The sequence below is a fragment of the Uloborus diversus genome, chromosome 7, assembly GCF_026930045.1.
Source record: "Uloborus diversus isolate 005 chromosome 7, Udiv.v.3.1, whole genome shotgun sequence".
NCBI lineage: Eukaryota > Metazoa > Arthropoda > Arachnida > Araneae > Uloboridae > Uloborus > Uloborus diversus.
The window spans coordinates 78,292,345-78,317,286 of NC_072737.1; the positions used below are offsets into that span (position 1 = coordinate 78,292,345).

Consider the following 24,942-nt stretch of genomic DNA (forward strand, 5'->3'; position numbering starts at 1 on the left):
TTAAAATCGCACCAAGAATACACAATAATTGAAATTTCCCAAAATAACTAAAGCAAGTATATGGAGATTACGGGCGGTTACATTTTTTAATACCGTCTGTTCTTCGATATCCATATTGATAGGCTTGCCAGATTTCTGAAATGTTCAACCATGACACCATAATACCGCCTCCCCCTCCCCCCCCCCCCGTAGCGAGTATTCAAAAGGGTACAACCCCTGTGTGGTTTTTAAAGAGTATTGGAGGGTAGTTCATTCTCATTGCTGTGAATAAATAATTACTAATTATGAGCCGAAACCAGGGTTAATAAATAAAACATGACGCAAACAGGTACATTTAAACACTTTTATTTTTTTAACCTTAATAGTTTTAAGTTACTTTAGTAAGAAGAAACACTTTGAATGAGGACATTTTAAGAAAATCTTTTTCTTTTTTTAATCTTGCTGTAAAAATATTCACAAGTTAATCCAATTTTAGTTTTGCAAGTCAATGTTACAAATTGGTACCTCAGAGCCGGACTAACGCATGTCACATAACCGCTACTTTACAGGAGGTAGGGAAAACATTTGTCTGGCGCAGAACGCGGGGTCTTTTAAACCTTGGTAAATAATTTCAGAGGTTTTTTTTTCTTTCTTTAATTACATTTGCTTGGCTCGATGTAAACTTGGATTCTACATACAGTGGAGTAATAAACAGAAAATCGCAATTTTTGGACTTAGTCTGGCTCTGAGGTACAGAAATGTCAAAGTGAAGGAATGTGAAGGATCATTTTCTTAAATAATTCTAAACAGTTATTTGTTTTCTGATTTTTTGGTCATCTGTAATCAAATTTATATTTAACGGACACGTGTAGTAAACCGGCTGGGACATTAGGACTTTATCTGAAAGCCAGGACCTCTGGCAAGCCTTCATATAAAGAAGATTATATAAGGTTAAGGACTATGTTCAAAAAAAAAAAAAAAGAAAAATGTATAATTAACTGAAAATCTTTTTTAACAACTGAAGTTTAATTGCATATTTTCGAAATTCCTTAATTTTTTGGTTGTTTAAATGTCGTGCTTTCGTTCTTAATGAGTGCTATTTTGTTCTTAATATTAGTGCTATTTTACTTTTATGGGTAAGGAAGAAGCTCTATTTGGAATCTTGTCAAAGCAGTGTGTTTTGAGTTCTTTCAATTAAAACAGAAAACGAATGAATGTAGCAATTGTTTCTCACAATTATTACTGACCCAGGCAACGCCGGGTATTTTCGCTAGTAGTAGAATATATGCCAAAAAGGTCAAAAATAAAATAATTTCCTTTTGCTTTCAACGGCGACATACAGATTTCAGTTACCCTTAAAGAAAATGTGGTATAATTCTTCCTGAAGTATCAGAAAAAGCACGAAGGTTAAAGCTACGCAACATTTAAAATTCTTGTATTTACCTGAATGATCGCATTGTATTAGACACACAGAAAAAAAAGTACGTTTTGCTAATTATGCTGCAAGGTTTACTGCAGCCTTTAGTCAAATTGCATATTCGGAAAAAAGAAGTTAACAACAAAAAAAGTTTTCACTTTTCGATTTACTGAGTAATTCAGCCCGGATATCAGACCTGGCAAAATTTATTGAAATTCAATATTTCTTTAAAGCCGTTTCAATAATATTCTTTTGTGATTTAGTAGAAAATATTTGGAAAAGAAAAATCGACTCTTATGCGAAGTTAGAGTTCGTATTTCATCAAATAAATGCTTGCTTGAATTGCAACTGAAAAATTTCTTCTGGCTTGTATTGACAGTTCATATTTCATCGATAGTAAGCACAGAAATCTAACGAGTTGTTTTATCATTATTATGCTTGTAATAATCAATAGTATCTATTGAAATTCAGTTGGGTTGTGAGGAAGGAAATCGAACTTCGAACTTTAAATTTGAAAAAATATCGAAATGTTTTTTCAAAAAAATTCTTTTAACTTTTAAAAAAGAAGAACAACACACAGAAGAAATGAAAAGTTATGTACCATTCTTTTTTCAATGGAAAAATAATAATTCCAGTTATATTATGAAAAATGTACACACACAGATATAAAATGCATGCATGTGTACTGGTGTAAAATGTATGTGGTGGAAGTTAAAAACAAGTTTTCATTTCTTCCAATTTTTCAATAATAAGAATAAAATATCAAGTGACTCACTTTGCTCACTTTCAAGGCATTAAAAATAATCATAAATTACAAAGAGTTTTTTTGTTCCTTCTTTATATAAATGAACTAGTTCATAAATTAAACAGCTGAATTTAGTTTTATTTTAAACCTGCTGTTTAAAATAGTTAAATTTTGAAATATAAAGCACTAAAAGCTGTGAACTGAAAAGAGGGTACCACTTTTTATTTCATTTACCTGTGTGCTAGTCGTAGTGGTATATTAGCGTATCGTTCATAATTTAAACAAAATTATGTGTAAGGTAAAATAAGAATTATAAATAAATAAATAAATAAAATAATTGAAATTAATAAAATTAATAAAATAAAATAAAATAATATGAATGAATGAATGAATGAGTAAATAAGTGAATTGATGGACTGATGGACGGATAGATAAATAGATAAATTATTTGATAGGTAAATATAAAAATAAAAAATACACAAATATATATATATATATATATATATATATATATATATATATATATATATATATATATATATATATATATATATATATATATATATATATATATATATATATATATATATATATATATATATATATATATTCAACGGGGCATTTTTTCCTGTGTTTACAATTCTTATTGTCGTTGGGATAAATGTTTGAGGAAATGGAAAGAAAAGTTTTGCGAACCTAGTTTGCCTACTGCAACGTGAAAATATTCAAAAATATTGAGGGCAGAACAACATTGGAAACCCGAGACGATGATCGAAACAAATGAGATAGAACTCTTGTGTGGTGTCTTGTTACTTCAAATCTTCAAATCCAGGAATAAGGCCCTCTGTGCGTCATCAAGCATCCTCTATAGGAGAAAACGGAAGGCGAAAAAAATACCGATTTTAAATTTAGAAAATATATGTTTGTTTGACGTCATGTTTCTGAACATTAAGCATGCCTGCATTGTTTTATTAAAAGTCTTTGCAGGATGATACATTTATCTTTATTTAGCATATTTTTTTAGCATGTTTCCACGCTTTGTAAAAGCGATATGAACTTTTTTTCTAGTTTATTTTTGTGTTAGAGGGTATGCATTCAGTTTCTATTAGGACTATTTGTAATAAGCCTCCTGGAGAGAGACTCCCTGCAAAATCTCTTCTGGAAAATCTCCTGAGGAGGGACAAGGGTTATTTTTTAGTGCCAATCGTATGAAATTTTATACGCTATACAAGTTTTTCTTTTTTTAACGGACTTCAAAAAAGACGTTCCCAATTTGTCGGAATTTTTTATGTATGTCCCCCGATAACTCAAACACGCAGAGAACAATTAGGAAAATTCTTTTGTTTTCTTGTTTGAATAGGTATACTTTACAGGTGATCCAATGGTCATCAGGTCAGAATCTAAAGATGGGATCCTGGAAAAATCTAGGAAACTCTTTAAGTTCTATGGACAATGCGATTTCTGTTTTTTTTTTTTTTTCTTTTAGTGACTCGTGAATATTTTTCGGATAGCATAATTTGATAACGTCGAACTGATGATGAAGACAATTTTCTTTGTAAATAATTGCGCGTTTGAACAAGTCTTTCTTCAGTCTTCGGAAGTCTCTGAGACACTGTGCTTTATTTCTTTCAATATTTTGCTCATCTCAGCTGTTTTCAGACTCCTGTGCTCGACGATTTCTCATTCGAGATGTACGTAAGGAGTGTGCCAAATACTCCACCCTACGTACTTATTTTATATTTACACCACAAAAAGCAAAAAAAAAAAGTAATTTTAAATAAAAAGAACCGACTTCAAGAAACAAAGATTAACTAAAAAGTTTTTTAAAAAAAATGGTCGTACTTACATAAGATTTTCTGCCCAGACCTATAAATCAAATTGATTTTACAATTCCAGTACAAAAATCAACTATACTAAACACCCAATCATAAAATAAACACTGATTTAAATTACTATATGATGAATTATTTTAATACCAAACTATGTACGATCGTTTAGTTTTTAAGAATCTTTTGAAGTCGGGACTTCCAATAAAGTACAACCTAACGTAACTGAGAACCGACCGAGTCCTAAGTTAACATTAATTTAACTAAACGCGAAATTAGTATTAAAACTGAACCTACTCAGTTACGTTAGGTAGTAGTTTATAAGAGGCCCCCGACTTTAAAAGTTATTAAAAATAAGCAGATTGTATATAATTAGTTAGGTTTTAAAATAATTCATCGTATAGTAATTGAAATCAATGTTTATTTTATTATTGGGCGTTTAGTTTAGTTGCTTTTTGTACTGGAAATTTAAAATGAATTTGATTTATACGTTTGGGTAGGAAATCATAAGTAAGTATGACCAATTATTTTTTTACTTTTTAGTTCCTCTGTTTTTGTTCTTTTTTTATTTGAAAATAATTTGTTTACTTTTTTGTTATAAAAAAAATCAAAAATGTGTTTATTTGAAATTTTGCAAAAAAAAAAAGAGAAAAGAAAAAAGATGAAGTAATGTTAAAGGGACAGGTTAACAGTTATTTTTTACTGTAAGAAATATAAATCCAGTCATTATGAAATATTAAAAAATATTTATTTGGATATACAGGGAAAAAAATGTCCTAGAATATTTGTCGAAGATGGAAAAAGTGGATAATTGCACGTTTCCCTATTATAGAAAACTTTTCTTTATTTTATTGAATTTACCTGTGCTTCTTTAAATTTGATTGGTAATAATGAACTGTAAAATTTCAATCAAAATCCTTGTAGATTAGCAGTCAGCATCTAGTTAGTTATATAGTAGTAAGTTAGATAAGATAGTAAGTTAGATAGATTTAAGTTTAGCTAATAACCTCATGTGTTATTTTCGTTGGAATACGCTAAATACAAGATTAGTAAGTTGCTGAAGACGACTTTTATCAAAATAAAAATTGCCGTCATTTAATTTGAGATTTTGTTGTTTTAATTAGTTAATTCATGCCTTAAATAAACATTTTAAATGTTCCTCCGTTTTATTCCTTTACAGATGTAGGAAAATTTTCTTAATCTTAATTTCGCGCGGACCAACAAATTTAAAATTAATAAACTGCATAATTGTTTAAAGCTAGAATATTCAGTAATATATTTGAAATATCAATATTAGTGCATAATTTTTATAATATTCCAGGCCCCACAATGTATGCCCGTAAAAATTTTTAGGTCCAGAGAATTTCTCTTTAGAATCTTGATCTGTAGGTGTTCTAATGTGAGAATATCTTGGGTAGACATGTTGAATCCTGCGCGAAATAATTTTACAGGCCATCAAAGATAGCGGCCATTTTGGTTCACTTGCTCATTAGGTTTTTCGCAACGTGCGTACCTATAAATTTTATTTTTAGTTTTGAACTGAAATTTTTGGGCCTTAGAAAGTCAATTAATGTAATAGTTATGTCATAAAAACCGCTCTGACTTTTTCTACAATTTTTACGTGAGGTATCTCTGACGTTTTTTGTTTAACATTCTAGTTACTTAAAAGTGTACAAAAATTAATAACTCTTAATGAAACCAAACGATTTCAAAGTGTAAAACCTTTTGTGTAAATCAATATTTTTCAAGGTCACCAGTGCAGCCAGCAATATCTTCTGTAGGGGTTTTTTCGATCAAAAATACCTTCTGAATGGGTTTTTTCGATCAAAAATACCTTCTGAAGGGGATTCTTTGATTGAAAACACCTTCTGAAGGAGATTTTTTGATCAAAAATACCTTACGAAGGGGATTTTTTGATCAAAAATACATTATGAAGGAGATTTTTTGATCAAAACAGCCCTTTCATATGCATAAGCTACTGTATTAAAATTTGCATTCATGTTAAAACCAGTAGCTATAGGGATTCCCCCCCCCCTGTCGCTCCACGCTGTTCAAGGTTATTTATCGTCTGCTATCAAAGTAATTGTTTTCGAGTAAAAATATTCCACAGTTCCAAAAACTTTTTGTTTCATGTTTTTCTGTGACAATAACCATTTTAGCAATGGCTGATATTTCTAAACCGAGTTCAGAAAGTTTTGGTAGGCAATTGAAGACATCTTGAAGACAGTTTTAACAAACTAATATGTAGTTTGCAAAAAGGAATCAAGAGAAAAATTATGTTCTTCGACAAAAACAAGTTCGGGAAGCTGCTGAAATACGCAAAGACGCAATATTGGAAAACGCGGCAAGAAAATATAGTGTGTCATTGCAGCAAACTAGTACTATAAGAAATACACAAGAGGAAAAACGCTAAAAAAAATGGTAGAAAAAAATGCACAGACAAGTTATTTTGAAAGTGAAAACAATGTTGTAGAAAAATCAGAAAGTGCTGAAGGAGGTCCAAATGAAGACGAAGTTTTTGACAGAGTAGCAGATCTTAACAGCGATATGAATGTTTCTGCTGCGAATTCATATGCAAATCCAAGCTGTATAAGTTCTTATATTCGAAAGTATGAGTGAGAAACCAATACACAGTCTGCGCAACATCTATCCTCAAAATTTGAACTATTTAAAAAGGCAAATGAAATATTAAAAACTCTATTAAATGCTGGGCATGGATTTATTCTTTCAGAAATAAAAGAGTTGATGCTCAATGCTCAATGTAGATGAAAATGCATTGGTTTTTATTAATGAAACAAAACTATTTCTCGTAACAACGTATAATGAAAGGATTCTTTTCTGTGCTTCCTAAAGGAAGAATGCACTTTTGTTGGTTTTTTTTTAGTCATTTATCTCCAAAAGTACTTGCTGCTGCTTTTAGCTCACAAGAAGCTGTGAAGACTGCAGAAAATCATTGAGAATCTTGAGAAAATCATTATAAGATGTTGATTTTAGACTACAAGAGAAGTTCTGCTAAGCGAGTAAAGACTGTTCAGGATGCTCTTGGCTCAAAAGATGAGGAAAAAAGTCAAATAATGATTCAATCGCTACGCACAAATATTGAAAGCTTGAAAACAGAGATTGAGTTTTTGTTAAAGGATGTAGTGACAAATCAGAACTGCGCAAGGGTTGGGAAGTGTTTCGTTCACTGGTATCACTTGTAAAACACTTGATTATTGCTGATCGCGAAGAAAATTACAAATCATACGTTCAAACTGTTGAATTACTGTTTCCAGTCTTTCGTGTATTTGATTGCATCATTTATTTACTATATGAAACATGGTACGTAGAGAGGATAAGGGCGCTAGAAAATGAGTGTCCCTACCTGTAAGAAAAATTCATTCAAGGTAAATTTGTTGTTAAAATTCAATGCTGTGAAGCCAGAGATGAAATTGGAACAAACGATTCAACGGTCACAGAAAAGTGCCGGAGAAATTGCAGGGCAGACGAGAAAAAGTTGCCGGAGTGGCATTTAGAGTATTATGAAATTTTAATGATATGCAATGTGTTTCGTGGTCTTACTAGTTCTCATTTAATGGATCACTGTGAGAGTGTCCCGCATTCTTATTTTTATAGGCAATCGTAGCCAGTATTTTGATGAAAATGTCAAAAGACTTGTTGATTTTATCTATCAACATGTAAATCCCTATGATATTTCTGAAACAGAGCAACTTTACAACTTTCTCACTAAACAACTTGTGAATGGTAGTGTCAGGATTCGCCTTCTCAGTATCATGAATATCATGAATCATTGATCAGAACCGTACCGCCAGTTCAGACTGGATACATTTTGTTTAAAAAATTGTCTGATTTACTTTCCAAAGTCAACCTACCATGCTTTGAGGCACACAGTTCTTCATAAAATATCACTTCTAAGCTAATGGGAAAGAATCAACCTTAACAAGGGTACAGAGACATGGAAATAGCGAAAGAAAGGGGAGAATGCATTAAAAATATTTTAGCTCATGACTTGTTTCCAACGAACACATTATGTGATGGTCAGGGGCGTGCACAGAAAATTTGGGGCCCTTCACAAATGCCCACAAATGTTTCGGCAGCCCTTCCATATTGTTTAAGCACATATTTCATCCCTATTTTTAAAAATAATAGGCCCCCTTCAGGCTCAGGCCCGGGCCAACAGTTTTCTCTTCTCCCCCCCCCCTCCCCTGTGCACGCCCCTGGTGGTGGTGGTTCACCTACCAAGCTAGATTGCAGAAATATCCGTTCCCAGAACATTTTTTATTTAGCAAAGTATCCCCAATAAAAACTGCCTTCGTTATATATTTCATGCCACAAGTCCGCTAAATAAAGAAAATTTTTGGCAAAGTTATCAGCAATGTTCTGCATGGATTCATTCCTGTATGTTCTTTTCATGAACTTCATCCTGTGTTCGATAGTTATTTGCAGCATGTTGTGAAATAATCCGAAAAGATGAGAAGCGAATCAACTAAGGGCAGAACAAACATTGCTGTAATTGACAGAAAAACACTAGTACCGATGCAGGTAGAAAAATTCTGGTCTTCAGTATCAAATAATGAAATTTTACAGTAACTAGCACGCAAGGAAATAGAAGAAATGTCCAAAAATGCTACGTTTTCAGCTATTGCTAGTGGTTTAACAGTTAATGAAGAAGCAATCTGCAATACTTTTCATAGGAGATTTGCGACACATCATTGAAGAGCTTAATTAGAATAACTCAAGAGAAGATGCAGATCTACGAATTTTTCCACACATAGACTGGGCTGATAAAAATTGCTCAAAAAGAGTGGCTGCGGCATCAAATGATACAGACGTCCGTCGTAGTGCAATAACATGCAATGCAAAAACAGATCGTAACCTTTTTTAAAAGTAACTAATCTTGTATTTTTCGTTTATTGTGTTGTTGAAGAAACATGTATGTGATAAACAGGAGTTTAAAATGAGCATTTTAAATTATTTATTAATTTTTGTACCCTTTTTAGTAACCAGAATATTCAACAACAAATGTCGGAGATATCTCCACGTAAAATTGTGGAAACAGCTAGAGCGGCTTTTATGACATAATTAATACATTAATTGACTTCCTTAACTCCAAAAACTGCAGTTCAAAACTAAAATTAATTTGTTGGTACGCCCGTTGCGAAAAACGTAATGAGCAAGTGAACCAAAATGGCCGCTATCTTTGATGGCCTGTAAAATTATTTCGCGCAGGATTCAACATGTCTACCCAAGATATTCTCACATTAGAACACCTACAGATCAAGATTCTAAAGAGAAAATCTCTGGACCTAAAAATTTTTACGGGACTACATTGTGGGGCCAGGACTATAACTACTAAGGCATTTACTAAGGAATTTAGAAAAATAAATAACATTGTTGGAATTGAATATTTTTATCCGCGTAAAAAAAGAATGAAAGCTTCTTTCTCATTCTTGAAGCTTAAATGACAGATGATTTCTTTAAACATCAAAACTTCGGAAAGTAGGGGATGGAGAAAAACGTTTGAGCGGTTTGAAATGCAGATTTGATTAAACACTGGATCTTTCATTATGCGATATTTTTAAAGCGAAATAAAAATTTACCAACGTATTTGAAGAAAAATCAACAAACATATTAAAGTTTTTCCCAGGACCAAAAAATTTAACAAAAACAAAACGTGAAAAATATTTTGTTGATTCCTTCATTTTTTATTCTTTTTTGTTTTAGGAAAAGAAAAGATAACGTTCCCAGCCCTGCCCCAGGATACTTTCGCAGCCTTAAGAAAAAAAAAACACAGAATAGAAATGAATTAAACTTAAAAACAAACCTACATTTTTTTACCCTTTGAAATAAAGAGAAAAGCTGGCAGCAAGCGCTAGAGGAGGAAAAAATGCGGATGGCGTAGAAACAAAAAGAAGAAATCCCTTTGAACTTCTTCAGTTGGACACTCCCTTTTTGTGTTTCTTCTATTTTTAAAGCTTCCTTCAGTACTATAATAGGAATTATTGAAATGCCGCTTACGATTTTAGTTGCGTAATATGCTGTATGATTTTCCCCCCTTAGAGTTGAATAGGCAATGGATTTTTTACATCATGAATCTTATTTGTTTTGATTTGAATGTTATTTATATTAATTGAATTAAGTATTGTGTATAAAAAAAAAGAAAAAAAGCCTATTTTATCTCAACGGTATTTATTTGGATTCGAAATTCGAATTTATATATAGTATCGTACAATTGTTGTAACCATTGAAGCGAAAATGGAAGCTTCAATCTGCACATAGTTAATACATGTATTGTTATTTAGCAGAAACTTTCGTTATTTACCTTAGGGTAAATCTAAAAATGGTCAGTATACATTAAAACACATTTTCGGAAAACAAAAGGAGCTACAGTAAGGCTCGCAAATGAAGAAACCTTTCACTCCAATTAGTTGGCAAGTAAATGTATACAAAATTCAACTTTTCTTTATTAGTACAGTTTTATTTTATAAAATTAGCTTTTATTTTTAAACTAGCGGTACCCACACGACTTTGCCCGTAGTAGAAAATTAAAAGGTTTTTTTGCTCGCCTGTACATTCACAAATAATGTATGGTGAATTTCTCGCTAATTGGCTCACATGTTACGGTTCCACGTTATGATAACTTGGTAATTTACTCGTCCATCTTATGATAATTTTGCTCGGGAAAATGCCCTTAAAATTGGAATATAAAAAAAAACAAAATCGAATTTTCGAAAAATCGCTTCGAGGTGCACACTCCAAGCTACAAACTAACTTTGTGTCGAATTTCATGAAAGTTGGCCAAACGGTCTAGGCGCTATGCGCTTCACAGAGATCCAGACATCCTTCAGACATCCAGACATCCCGACCGACATACTTTCAGCTTTATTATTAGTAAAGAAGATGCATGCAAACTTATAAAATTATTTTATCTATTTTAAGGATACAAAACGCAGCAAATTTTTGGTTGTCGTCGAAGGGGAAAAAAATGTAACACTCCTAATCTTTCGGCTCGTGTATGTATTAGAAAAAAAAATAACAGTGCCAATCGACATTGACCTCTTCTTTAAAACTGCGTGAATGATGTTTTAGTAAAAACCATATACGAAATTAATTGAACACAAATTGAATTTCCGCATTAGAACCCCTATTTTTCTCTCCACAAATGAATGCTCACTGCAAAAAGCAGACACAGTACCAAATTTTATTGCATTCCGACCTTAGAACAAAACATATTAACGAACACAATAAAAGGACTGCCATCACACGTAAAATGCTTCTTTCAGGGGAGAATTTTACCATTCACACATTAGAATCACATTCAAAATCTTCTGTTTTTCCTTTTTAAATTTATATAGAAAGGAAATAACTGAAGGTACTGGCTATGATACGTTAACTTTAATTAATTAGATAAACAATTCAGGGATCCTACGGAGAAGGTTATTTGCCATAAATAAACTTTTTAAAAAAAAGAAACAAAGATAGCTGCCCTAAATTCATCTGATTTAAGACTAGCAGAGAGCTGAGTTTTTTTTTTTTTTTTTTAGGGGGTTCCGATACCGTGGTTGCTTTGCGCGTTAAGCGATGAACTATGTAATTGAAGTAGTATTTTGAGTTTTAAAGCTACTGTGATATTTTTATGTGTTTTGGCGATTAGTTTTAATTTCCAAAGAGACTTTAATATGTCTTTTGAACAGGTGTGTGCGAATTAGAGTTGAAGAAAAATGAACATTTCACATCAGAGGAGGGCCGGGGGGGGGACGTGGATTTTTTTTTCTCTCTCTTTTTGATCAACGGACTTCTTTTAACTTCTTAGCTCGGGCATCGCCGTGCAGTCTCTGCTAGTTTTATATAATATTGAAATACGATACGTTACTTGGCTTTTGAATTGCATGTATAGTTTAAAAGTAGTACTATTTCGTCCACATGCCTGATTTCTTCCCGCTAAGTTTCTAACCTAACACAAGGTGTCGCCACAGGCGATATGTTTTTGGTTGCAGTCAAAAACACTATATATTTGTGAGCGTTTATGACTCTAGTTCACTGCGTTTCTGTTTGGGAGCCCTGTATATGAGATTTGAAAACTTTATTTAAAGTAGTAAAATATGCTCTTTTGGTATGTTGAAATTTGTTTTTTTTTAGTTGTATTTGACATATTCGTTTAAGGTGAGCTGTAAACTAAGTGATCTTAGCGCTTTGCTACTTTTAGGGTACTGTACGTAGAGCAGGAAGTTTCAGTATTGGTGAAAATAATGTTCCTATTTTCGTCTTCTTTCAAGATTGGAGTTGAAACTTTGATGCAGAGTATGTGCGTTTTTATGGAGACAGACACGGATATAGATATTTAGGGTCGTTGCCCGACAATATAAGTAATGACATTGTCTTTGAAAAAGTCTTCTTTCTATAGATGGAAATGAAATTCTATTGTTTCAGTTTGCAGATTCCTAAATGCTACCGAATAATTTTAACCAAAATTCGGATATCCTTAGAACACCCCTTCTAGATTTTTTTTAAAAATTAAAATATGATATAGTTTTGAAATGTTGTTAATTCAAATCTTTAAACATACTGCGTAAAATACCCAAATTATTTTTTTGCAGTCGCAAAAGACATATTAAATTTTATTCCCCCTCCCTATTTGCATTAAAATTAGTTATCTACCATACAGTGGGTTATTTCAGCATTGCATGTAAGAGTTCAAGAGATGGCTTAAACAGGGCGATAGGTTTATTTATCCTTTTCCTTTTTTTTTTAATTTTATTTATTACTAGCCGCCTGCGGCGACCAGCTGGTCCGCCTTTTTACGCCATTCGCTTTTTTGCGCCAGAGTTGCCGCCTTCGGCGGCTGCTTAGACAATTTAGCGACGGTATTAATCAATGTTTTTCTCTTTTTTCTCAATATTATCATTCACCTTTTTACACCAATATTGCCGCCTTCGGCGACTGCTTAAACAAATTTCGTGGCGGTATCAATCAATCTATATCTATGTATATCATTAGTGGTTTGAATAAAATATTTTCTAGATCTATCTCCAGTTCCGTCGTATTTTTAAAGGAGGGGGTACGACGTACTCTTCATGCAAATTTTGTCGAAAAATAACAAAAAGCACTTCCACTTTTATGTGAAAGCATTGTTTTTTCAAAGTCATGGTGTGTGTGGGGAGGGGGGCACTGACACCCCGTTGAAATTCCTTAAATGACGGACATGCCTCTTTCTTGCTGTCCATCTGCTATATCGAACTCTATATTTGTCTATCTATCAATCTATACGATCTGCGCATATCTACCTCCTGACAGTACAATCTTTTTTTATTTATATAAGTATTAATTCGAAAACAAAAACATTTTTTGTCCACTCAACCTCTATCTATCTCTGTATCTACCTAACCTAACCGCCAATTCGTAACAGAAACGAAGATCATGCAAAAAATCGCGGACTTTATTTATTTAATCAAAATAGCCCTCAAAAATAAAAGCTCTTTGTTCCCCGTAGTGTTCAAAAAGTAGCGCTTGCAAAAAAAAAAGAAAGGTGAAGAGAAGGCAAACGATTTCAGTTGGATCACGTGATGAGGCAAACTTGGAACTCAGCCGGCAAGCGAACAGCGCGCGTTGTTCTGCCATTAAAAAAATTGTAAAAAAAAACTATTGCGTATTTTTCAAAACTTTTTTCTTCTGAAGAGGGCGGAATGTTTTTACTATAACCAACTAAAATTTTAAAATTGAGGGTTCAATACTTGTCACAGGATGGGTTTCGAAAAAAACTAAACCCAGAAAAAAATGTAAAATAAAGGTTTTTTCAAAAATCAATAAAAAATACAAAAATTGCTCTATCTTCAAAATTTTTTCAATCAACATATTTAAAACTAAATTTCCTACATTATAGTACAAAAAATATTTGTGTGGTGCGATTGGTTCGGGGTCTGTGAGGTAAAAAGTACTAAAAACTGCAAAAAAAACGCATAAAACATTAAATAACTTTTTTTCTAATAAAAATATCAAAAATCGAAGCCCGAGGTGCACTTTTTCAGCAAAAACTGCACCTGTATACCAAATTTCATCTTTCTAGGCCTTACCGTTTTCCTGGGATGCGCGCCACAAACACACACACACACACACAAACATCTTATTTTATTATATGTATAGATTTTTTTTTTGTTCTTATTCCTCAATTTAATTGTGAAGCAGCGAAAGGATTGAATTTAACAAAATGTTGTATATAAATTAAAATGATAATGCTGATTACAAAACTAATGAAAATGGGAGAGGTTCCATTCATACTTTTGAAGTTGTTGCTCATTGTAATATTGAGACGTCCCCTTAAAACCTTTGTAATTATGTAATTACATTAAGTATCTTATTATAGAAACATTATAACTTTCCATATTTCTCTAGTGTAAATATTATTCAAAAAAGGAATAGTACTTTTTTATGTGTGACTGTAACACATAACAAATTTAATTTTTAAAAGATCAAAAGAATAATTTTCATATTATTTTTAAAAAACTATAGTTATTTTTAAAGCAAAAGATACATAGTTAATTTCATAAAATCATTCTTATTCTGGAAAAAATGCTTTTAAATTATGTTTCATCATAAGCCAATTCAGGTAAAGATTTAGCTGATACTAGAAAAAAAAGATGGTATACACACGAAAGTAGGCTCGTTACTTTATAGAAAAATTTCTTGTGTACTAAAAAACCATAGTATTTTAAACAAAACAATTAATTTTCCTTTCATATATATGCTCACTATGTTCCCCTAGAAAAATTTCAGTTGCAGCCAAAGAACGTTAAAAAATGGTTTAAACTGTTTCAGACGATTATCAAAATTAATAAATGAAATCAAATGTTGTATATATTTTTCTATTGTAGCTAATTTCCGTTTTTCAAAGACAAAGAATTTTAAGGGAAACATATTTTTTATTCGCCTGAATTAAGAAAAAAATGTTTTCAATCAGCAAATAATATGACGTTAGATGAAGCATAAAATGAACCTGTAAAGGTTTGAAAACCTGTCCTATGAACTTTATATTCGTAAAAAAAATGTTTTCCATTTCCAAGAACATTTTGGAGTTTAAAAGAAAGGCTGAAATTGAGTTTTGCTTCTCATATTATCGTAAAATGGCAAAAAAATATCATTTTCGTAGGAATTTCACCTTTTCGCATGAAAACGATACTTTTAAAACTTTTTTTATATTAAATTTAGTTAGAAACGTAAGTTAAACCAGAAGCCAAGTTACACCTTATTGCACTATACATAAAATACTTTTTTCCCCTTAAGGTCAAAAATTTCTTTCTAAGCTACATTTTCTCTATTTAGATATTTATTAGAGTCTTAAAAGTTTGCTATATTTTGAAGCATGTTTTTATTAAATTATGAAAAGAATATTCGTTGTTACTACGGTTTTAAGAACAACAAAGGAATTAGTGTTGCATAACGTGATAAAGATATATTTCCTTCATTCTAAATACTACTTTAAGAAACAACGTTTTATTTATTTTCATTATTATACAGCTTATTATTTAGAAAACTAGAAACCTTGTCAGTCGTTAATTGGTTGAATTGCAATGAGTGCTGTAATTCAGTAATAGTTACAGGCAGATTCTGTCAAAAAGCTAAAATTTTAGGAGCAAGGCAAAAAAACTAGGCACCAGAAAAGTTATTTCTTAGTGCATATCAGAAATTTCAGTGTAACATGGATTCTGAAACTAAAAGAAAAACTAGTCGCAGATGTACTTCTTTCAGTCACCTGGTTGACTTCGTGTCCAGACTTTGTCGAACCCTAGCCCTATAGACAACTTAAATACTCTTATGTACCTTTTAGCTTTAATTTCTCCCTCTCAACCAAACATAGGCTTATTTGTTTAAGTGCGTATCTGTGTAAGTGCGTGGCTACATGTCCGTCTTTAACATCGTAATTCAAAAATGGATGAACCAATTTTCCTGCTCGCCGCCTTGTCTAGTGGTCAGAGAAGTCTGACTGTGGAAGGGGGGGGGGGGGTCTTGGTTTAAATTCCGGCTCAGGTATGGATGCAATTGAAGAAATACAAGTAGTTTTATTTTTTCATTTTCCTTGATTTTCCGTTCAAAAAAAAAAAAAAAAAAATCAGTATATTTCTATTCCATTTGTTCCGGCCTGCTAGATTAATCTTTTAAAGAACTGCTGTCCGCGGGTAACGAAGGTTGCACACCACTGTTCGTAATTATGATACATCGGGGTTAGTGTTCCCTCAATTTCATTATTTTGTGTTACTGCTTGTTAAAGAGTTGTATGACCTACATGACAATGCCTTTCCTATTTTTTATACATGAACCAAGTTTTATTATATTCTTTAAATGGTTTAGAGTCTTATAATTTTTAAAATATAAGCGTTAGAAATGCTAAAAGCGAGTTTTAAACTAAATTTTAAAACTTAAAGTCGTACTGTAAATATGTAACAAAAATGTTATTTTTATTAAAAGAAAAGTTTGAAAGGTAAACATTTAAAACTACTAAAAAATTGAGCCCCAACAAAAGTATTTAAAACGTTGGTCAAAAATCATTTCAAAAAACTAAATGTTTATCTTGATATGAGTTGAAAATATCTACGACATTTCAAAGAGAAAACGTATTTCTGTATGCGAAACAAGCACGGAAAAGAAAATAGTATCACTACTTGAGTGCGGAATCTTCAAACACTTTAGTAAATCCACGAAATGCAAATTTTTCAACAAAGCAACTCTTTCCGGAGCGAGCAAAATCCTACGGTTTCTGCATTTGTGTTCGGAAAGAGCGTGAATTTTTGAAAAGCCCTCATAAACTCTTCTGAATAGCTCACGTAGAAGTTGAATGGAGAGGAAGTTACGTGATTATGAAAATCTCTCTCAATTGTTGTCAGAACATTCCGCTTGGGAAATGGCTAATGGGAAAATTACGGATGAAGGTGTGGCTTTTGGGTACACGCAGTTGTGCTTTCCGCAGGTTAAATTTTGCTCTGGATTGGTGGGGAGTTGTTTTGTTGTTTAAAGTGAAAAAAATGAACGTGTTTGGTCTTTAAGGCATGTGTTATTTTGTTAATAATTTTTGAAGAGGACATTAGTAGTGCATTTTTTTATGAAGTAATGAAGATTGATATAAAAACGTGGGCTGTCATTTTTGTTTTTGTTTTATCTTGTCCTGAATACATTGAACATTTTGCCCAATTATTCCACTTGAGGAATGGCTAATAAAACAATTATGGATGAAGGTGTGGCTTATGGGTGCACGCATTTGTGCTTTCGGCAGCTAAAATTTTGCACAGGGTTGGTGGGTAGTCCATCTGTTTTGTACTTTGAATGGGTAACAATGACCGTGTTTGGTTTTTAACGAATGTGTCATTTTGTTAATAATTTTTGTAGTTAACATTTCTAGTGCATTTTCTATGAAGTAATGAAGATTGATATAAAAATGTAGGCAGTCAATTGTTTTTAATTTTTTATCTTGTCCTGAAGATATTGAACATTTTGTCCAGTTTTTCGCTTGAGAAATGACGAATGGAAAACTACGGATAAAGGTGTGGCTTTCCAGTACATGCATTTGTGCTTTCAGAGAGTAAAATTTTGCACAGAGTTGGTGGAAAGTTTATTTGTTTTGAAGTTTTAAAAGGAAAAAATGAACGTGTGGTGTTTCAGGCATATGTCAGTTCTGCTAATTATTTTAAAGTAGATATTTGTAGTGTAATGTTTTAATGAATTAATGGAGATATATATAAACTGAGACTATCAATTACTTTATTTTGCATGTTTGTCTGATACATCTTAACGATCTGAACCTAAATTTCAACTAAAAAGTTAAAGTTAATATTTAAAAATTAATATTTTTTTACCCAAAATTTTGGAAATTTTCGATATTAACTTACCAAATTAAAAAAAATAAATAAATAATTTTAAAAATATTAATAAATTGAGGTTCAGGTTATAAATATAAACTAGATAAACATACATTAAAAGTTTTACAGATATATATAAGAAACTTTCTGAGATATCATGCGCGCAAAACGAGAAAACCGAAGAAACCGGCACCTGAGAAAAAGAGGCTTAAACAGCTACTGTTAACATAAATCTCTATGGGGAAAGTTTAGGCATTTTTACAATAACTCGAAAAGTTTTTGGCGTATAGTAATAAATAAGGTATCAAATTGTTCAGAATTAAACTGTGCATAACATATATTTTTTCCAGAAAATTGAAAATTTTGAAGTTTAAAGGTCCTTAGACCCCTTGTGAATTAAAACATAAAATTTTGTACTCACCATGAACACCATGAAATGCATCCGGATGAATGCTCCGTATTCTGTTGTCCTCTAGATCGAGAGCAGATAAATGTTTCAAAGTAACAAAAGACTCAGGTTCTAATTCCACTATGTCATTTCCCGATAAATCAAGGTCGCACAAGGAAACTGGAAGATTTTCGACCAAAATTTCGGATATGTTGTTTTCATGCAGTCTCATTCCTTGTAAACAGTTCAGTCTCTGCAATGCGTAACGAGGCACTTGGCCCAAGCGGTTGCCGCCCAGATTGAGTCGTGTCAAACTAGCTTCAGTCCCCAGAAAAGCACGACTGTCTATTAGCCTGATTTTGTTTCCATACAAAGACAGCCACAGCAAGGATTCAAGTTTACTGAATGCGTGGGCTTCTAAAGTCTCGATTAAATTGTTGTCCAAACTGAGAGCGGCAAGTGATTTCAGGGTGGAAAGTGCCCTCGTTGGAACACGGTCCAGACAATTCATGGCGAGGTCTAGAGATTCTATTTTTGACGCATCACCGGTGAAGACGTTCTGTTCCAAAGCAGAAATGTTGGACTGTACAATGATCAAGTTTCGGATGTCTAATCCATCTAGAAGGTTTTTCGGGAACATAAAAAGCTCAGCTCGAGTAATCCTCATGAACCAAAGTGTCTGCCTCGTCAGTCCAACGACATCCAAGACTTCACGGAGCTGAATTGAGCTGATGTCTGCGCACGTGACATCAAGTCCGTGAGAACGTTCAACACAACTACAGGGGCTGACGTGCTGGGGTAGGGGGCAGTCGTAGTGTTGTTGGCCATGGCTGCAAACGATGCATGTGGCTGCCGTCATGATGGCTGCTGCCAAAGATGCAAGATTCATTCGAACGTAAGCCGGCAATAGAAGCATGACCGTAAAGCCGGTAGTTCGATGCCAGATGACAACATCGTCATCCGAAAACCTGAAAGGTATAAAAAATACAGGGTTAGCATCAAACAATATCCCGATTTTAAATATTTTTATTTCATAAATTATTACACTTTACACAATAAATGATACATAAAAATAAAGATAAACATTCCAAGTTTCTTCTCATTCACAAATATTCGATGTGTGAGTAAGCCTTTCGTAACGCGATGCACATCTAACCTGTGTTCTGCTTCGTTCTACACATTTTGGAATATTTCACTGTCAATTTTTTCGTAATGCTACGCATATGCGATCTTTCAGTTCTTGCAATGTTGTAAGCAATGGTGATGTATAAATAGTCTTTGATGAAACCACTTTAAAAATGACATGGAGTTAGCTCTAGAGTTCTGGCTGGCAGCCAATGCATAAAGGGTAAATCATCATCACCTGCGCGGCCAATCCAGTGCTGCGGAACGTACACGTTTATGTAATCACGTAAGTTCAAAAAAATTGAATGTTTATCTTTATTTTTATATTATTTATAGCAGAAAATTAACAAAGTGTAAGTGTTTAAGAAATATGAATTATTAAAACCGGTGTATTATTTTATGCAAACCTTGCATGCATGTAAAACAATGTAGGCAGTTTATTAATCTAGTGCAACAGATTTTCAGTAAAAAAATAGCTTGTAGCTGTAAAATTAATTTTGTATTAAAAGATTAAATAATGAAAGCGTTTTAGGCAGCAGAAATAGTTATGTTTTACATCGGAAAGGTGACGGACCTATATCAATTTTGTCTAAGTTTCCATTAACTTGTGCAACTGCACATTTAAATTTAAATATTGAATTAGATAACTCCAATTTGCATTGTGGGCTGTATGTACTTGTTTTCGTAGTGTGTAATGAATTTTGTATAATAATACAATTGTTTTTTACCATATAACGTTTCGAATGTATTTATTTTCCACAATAAGTTCTATGCAATGGTCTTTAGGACTGGATATTAGAAAACAAGTTTCTTAAGTTGTTCAAAATGACAGCGTACCCCAAAATGAATTTCTTCTTGGAGCATTCGATGCAAACATGCTAAATATATCTCACAATCCTTCTTCACTTCTTGGAAAATATTTGTAAAAGAAAAATTCAACAATTTCCCATCATGCAAAAATTAGTTGCTTTTGTCAGCGTCTCATCAACTAATCATTTCAAACTGTCAATCATCATGGAGAAAGATATTATCATAAAACATGTATTTTTTGAGACAAAGGTTACTACAGAAAGTGATATCAACTGTGCGCATTTTTAGTTTTCGACAGAGTATAGTTGATATCAGCAAAGCATACAGAGAAAATGTTGAAGAATGTTATGGCTTTCTTAGGGTTTTCAATTAAAACTTTAAAATTGATATAAACTTTAAAATTGAGTATTTTCTGCGTATATAGACCATAGCGTATGCGAATATTGCGTACTTAAATAAAGCGGGCTGTTACTTTTCGTAAGTATTTATATTATCAAGGCTGAAAAGAAAGAAAAAAATGAAATGTAATAAAATGAAATAAATGAACAAAGGAGAAGTAGATCATTTGAGAAAGAAACTGTTATTTATTCTCTCATAGACTATACGCGATGAAATGAATGAATGCGTTAAAACTCATTAATTTATTTATTTGATAGAAATATTTGACATTGAATAAAAAATGATTAGAAGATACTAGATTTGAAGTGCATCTCACCGGAAGTGGATCACCTTTTCCATTTTTTTCATTTCTATCAAAATTTTGCAGTTGTGCAATGACTTCTTTAGAGGTTTCAAAAGTTCACGATCTTTTACATTGGTGAAGATAACCGACTGTCAAAATTCAAAATTTGTATCTAATTAGTTATATTTTGTATAAAAAGAACAGAAAAATAGATGAAACGTAAAAACCAGTCAACAGGAACAAGATAAACCAAAAGCTGAATTAAATTTATGTACTTTGCACTTTCAGTTCTACCTGAAAATTTGTTGTAGAAATATTCTTATGACGTCAGCGAAAAACTTTTTTTTTTCTTTAATGTAACAAATACTGTATTCAAGTCTGTGTTCAATATGTTTTTTCTAGTTGATCATTTTTAATGTTTGCCAGGTGTAAGTTTTTTACCGAACCTATCTTCTATTTCATACAGTTTAAATCCTGTACACCCAAATTCAAACATTAAACAATAATTTTGCTTTAAATACGTAGGTTGTTTTTTTTTTTTTCAAGCTCCGTTTTCACAGTAGGAAAGCCAGCTGGGCTGCAGGTGGCTGGTTTGCGTACTAGGATACTGCACATACCCTTGTCCAAACACTCAGTTACTGTCGAGTCCAATCTGCCATTTCCTGACACGAAAACATGGTAGTCTCATATCGAGTCTCTCGTCAAATGTGAATTGAGAAGTGTTATTCGTTTCTTGCAAGCAGAGGGTAACAAGGCAGCGGAAATTCATCAAAGAATAAGTCGTGTATATATGGAGATAACTTAATGAGTGCTGGTGTTGTTCGTAAGTGGAGCCGAAAATTTAAAGAGGGCAGAACTAATGTGCATGATGAAGGGGGTCTGGGATGCAAGTCTGTGGCTACAGACGACCTAGTTCAACGAGTCGACAAAGCGGTTAAGGAAAATAGAAGATTCACGATAAGTGAATTATCGATGCAATTTCCAGAAGTTTCAAGATCGTCCCTACATTCTATAGCTATAGAACTGTTGCGTTACAGAAAAATGTGTGCTCGCTGGGTGTAAAAAATACCGTCAAAAATCTATTTCAATCATTGGCGGCAACGTTCTAGAGGAGGGTATAGAAAAGCTTGAGCACAGGTACAACAAATGCCTAAATCGTCAAGGTGATTATGTGGAGAAATAATATGCATTGTACCTTACTTTTGATAGTAAAATCTTTTTTGTATATACAGCCAAACGGAGCTTAAAAAAAAAATAACCCTCGTAATATGAGATTTTAATGGACGCTTTTAGTCTCTAATTCCATAAAAAGAGTATTTTAATGTATGTTTCACATCCAAAGTTAAACAATCGCTGCGATTCAAAGAAAGTTGTAAAACTTAACCCCAAACAAACACATGGTCTTAATAATATTACGTTAAAATCTTTTTCTGCTTTAATAAAAAATGAACCAATTGAAATTATTTGTTTTTAATATTTAAAATGAGTAGTTTAAAATATATTCCAAAATGTTTAGTTGTTAGGAGTATGGCAAGACAAAATATAATCTAAATGTGTCCAAATTTTAAGTTTCCTTTTTTTTTCTTATCATATCTCTAATAACATTTTTGCTTGTCATTTGAGTTTATGACGCATTAAACATTCATATTTCGGAAGCTTTTGAAATGTGACATCACATGTTTATTTTTGTGGAAATAAAAAAGTCAGAAATTCACTGAAATTGATAAAATTTCTAAAAGTTGTCAGTGAACTTTTTGAAGTACTTTTTCTTTTTCTGTTACACATTAACACCATCCTTCTACATTTTTTTGGAGGAAGAGAGGAACAAATGCATAAAAATAGTTTTTAAAAGCAGTATAATTTTGAGCTTCAAATATAGAATTTCGAAGTTTGAAACTTTATTGATTTCTATCAGTCAAGTAAATCACACTAATTAATTATATGCAATTGGAATATTGTAAAGTTATCTTCCTAAAACTTTACACGAGCATTATTTACGAAAAAAATACTGTTACTTTAGTTATTTTTTACAGTTTTTCTTTCCTTGCCAACTGCTTTGCAACTAAATCAACGCTGAAATTATACCACATGTGTACCTTAAAATGTTCATCGTGTAAAGCATACATATCATATAGACCACTTATGTATCATCATTTATTCTAATATATTGATAGAAAATCATGCTGATAAAATGAGTAACTCCTATCACAACAAATTGAAGCATAAGTACTGGATAAATCCGTATTTCAATAATTCCGTTTAAAATTATAAAAAATAACAATTATGCAAAAAAGGAATTATTTATTTCGTAGTTTTTTAATTGCTAGCTTAATGTTAAATATTTATCTGTCAAGATTTCTATTGTACCGAAATTTGTGGATCTAAAGTATAATGTGCGTCAATTTTGATAAAATAAATCTTCTCTCGGTTAACCTCCTTTTTTCTGCATTATCACAATGAATAGTCTTTATATAAAAAGTTTAGCAAATTTCACTTCATATCTATTAACAAATAACTTATAAATAAGTTACATATTAACTCTAAAAAATACGATTGTAATGAACTTGAAATTTATTAAAATGAATACTTAATCTTTTGATAAATGAAAAAAAGGAAAAAAATGAATTAAATATTAACAAAGTCTCTCCTAAATCATTTTTCATTCAACAAACTAGTATTTCGTAACGTGAAATTGCAACATATTTTCCGCGTGCAGCACCAACTATCTAGCAATACTTTAACTATGTTCTTAAGCATATGATTTATTCGAGTTAAACAACGTAGTACTTCCATCTGATATCCGGTAGCAAAATACAAATATCCAAAAATTATCATTTTTTTCTTGGCAACTTACAACTTGTAAGAATAAGTCAAAGTGTTAAGACAAGAAAGAAGCTTTTACATGATAAAAATCATTGTTAAATCCGAACTATTTCTTTTTTTCCACTCAAATCAAAAGCAGACTAACAAAAAGAGAAACAGAAGAATGTGATAAAAATCCACTGTTACATCCAACCATTATCTTAAATCGAAGCGTCAGTATACTTAGAGTATAATCCCGGTCCTTATTTAGATTTACCTTGTCGGTGGATTTGTCACTAGGTAATCCGATAAAGCTCAGGACGATATATGTAGGGAACTGACAGATAAACTGTAGAATGCTTTTAGCTGCAACGCCATAGAAATCCATGTTCACTTGTAATTACTGTTATTTTGGACATACGGATTCTCCTACCAGCCGATTTTCACTGGAGTTTGATAACTTGGTTTACCAGTAAGTCCTTGGATATTATTATGGTTGTTGTTGGAGCATAAGTATTTATCAAATAATTCTCGCAACATGTTTCTCTAAAGACAAGTTGGATAGTATTCAGAGAGTTAGGGATACGGATTTGTTTGAGCGGAAGTGAGTGAGAATGTATTTTAGTCATTCATTGAAACTCTGCATTGGATATTGCTTTTGTTTGAAGTAATGTAATGTGAACTTGTATTGCTAGTACAAATTGTACATCATTGTTAATTTACAGCAGACATAATGGACTTTATCTTAGCACTTGATCATTATTATCAACAATTAAAATTGGAAGTAAAAACGTTTAGTAAAAAAAGTTAGAAAATCGATTGCATTACTGCATAAAATAAGAGTTATAGTTGTATAACAAAAAAAAAAAAAAAAAAAACCCTCATAATTATGCAAAATAAAAACGTGGCGTTACTTTTCAAAATACGTTATGTGCAACATTGAGAAACTGCACATAAAAATATCCATAAATGTTCCATAAGCATTAAAAGACTGATTTTGGAAGGCTAAATTGACGGGAATAAATCGTCTGTTTGGTTATCTGTTAAACTGTGTTCGCGTCTTGTTCTCTTGTATGTACCCTATCTGGGTATTTTCTGAGTTTCGGTGAATGTCTGTCAGTTTATTTTAAAATATCCTTAGAGTAATTCATTCCTACTAAAATTTTGCGTAAAATGTGTTGTTGAAAATACAACAAAATTATATTTGTCATTGTTCGATCTAAATACGTTCTTAAATTTTAGCAGCTCATAGCATGTTTCGGAAAAAAAAATGTATTTCAACGAACACAAGACACTAAATGTGACTGTTTGAAGGACGTAAGGT

The 24,942-nt window shown here is 32.1% G+C and overlaps 1 protein-coding gene across 1 annotated transcript in view; it reads right to left on the minus strand.

Annotated features, from left to right (window-relative positions):
• LOC129226754 (chondroadherin-like) overlaps positions 1-24,006 on the minus strand; it is a 62,606-nt gene extending 38,600 nt beyond the window's left edge. The window contains exons 1-3 of the mRNA XM_054861385.1: positions 23,896-24,006; positions 20,850-20,965; positions 18,233-19,167 (exon numbers count right to left, since the gene is read on the minus strand). Coding sequence (XP_054717360.1) covers positions 18,233-19,167; positions 20,850-20,965; positions 23,896-24,006 — 1,162 coding nt within the window. The remainder of the gene's footprint in view (positions 1-18,232; positions 19,168-20,849; positions 20,966-23,895) is intronic.
• Positions 24,007-24,942: the final 936 nt, after the last annotated feature.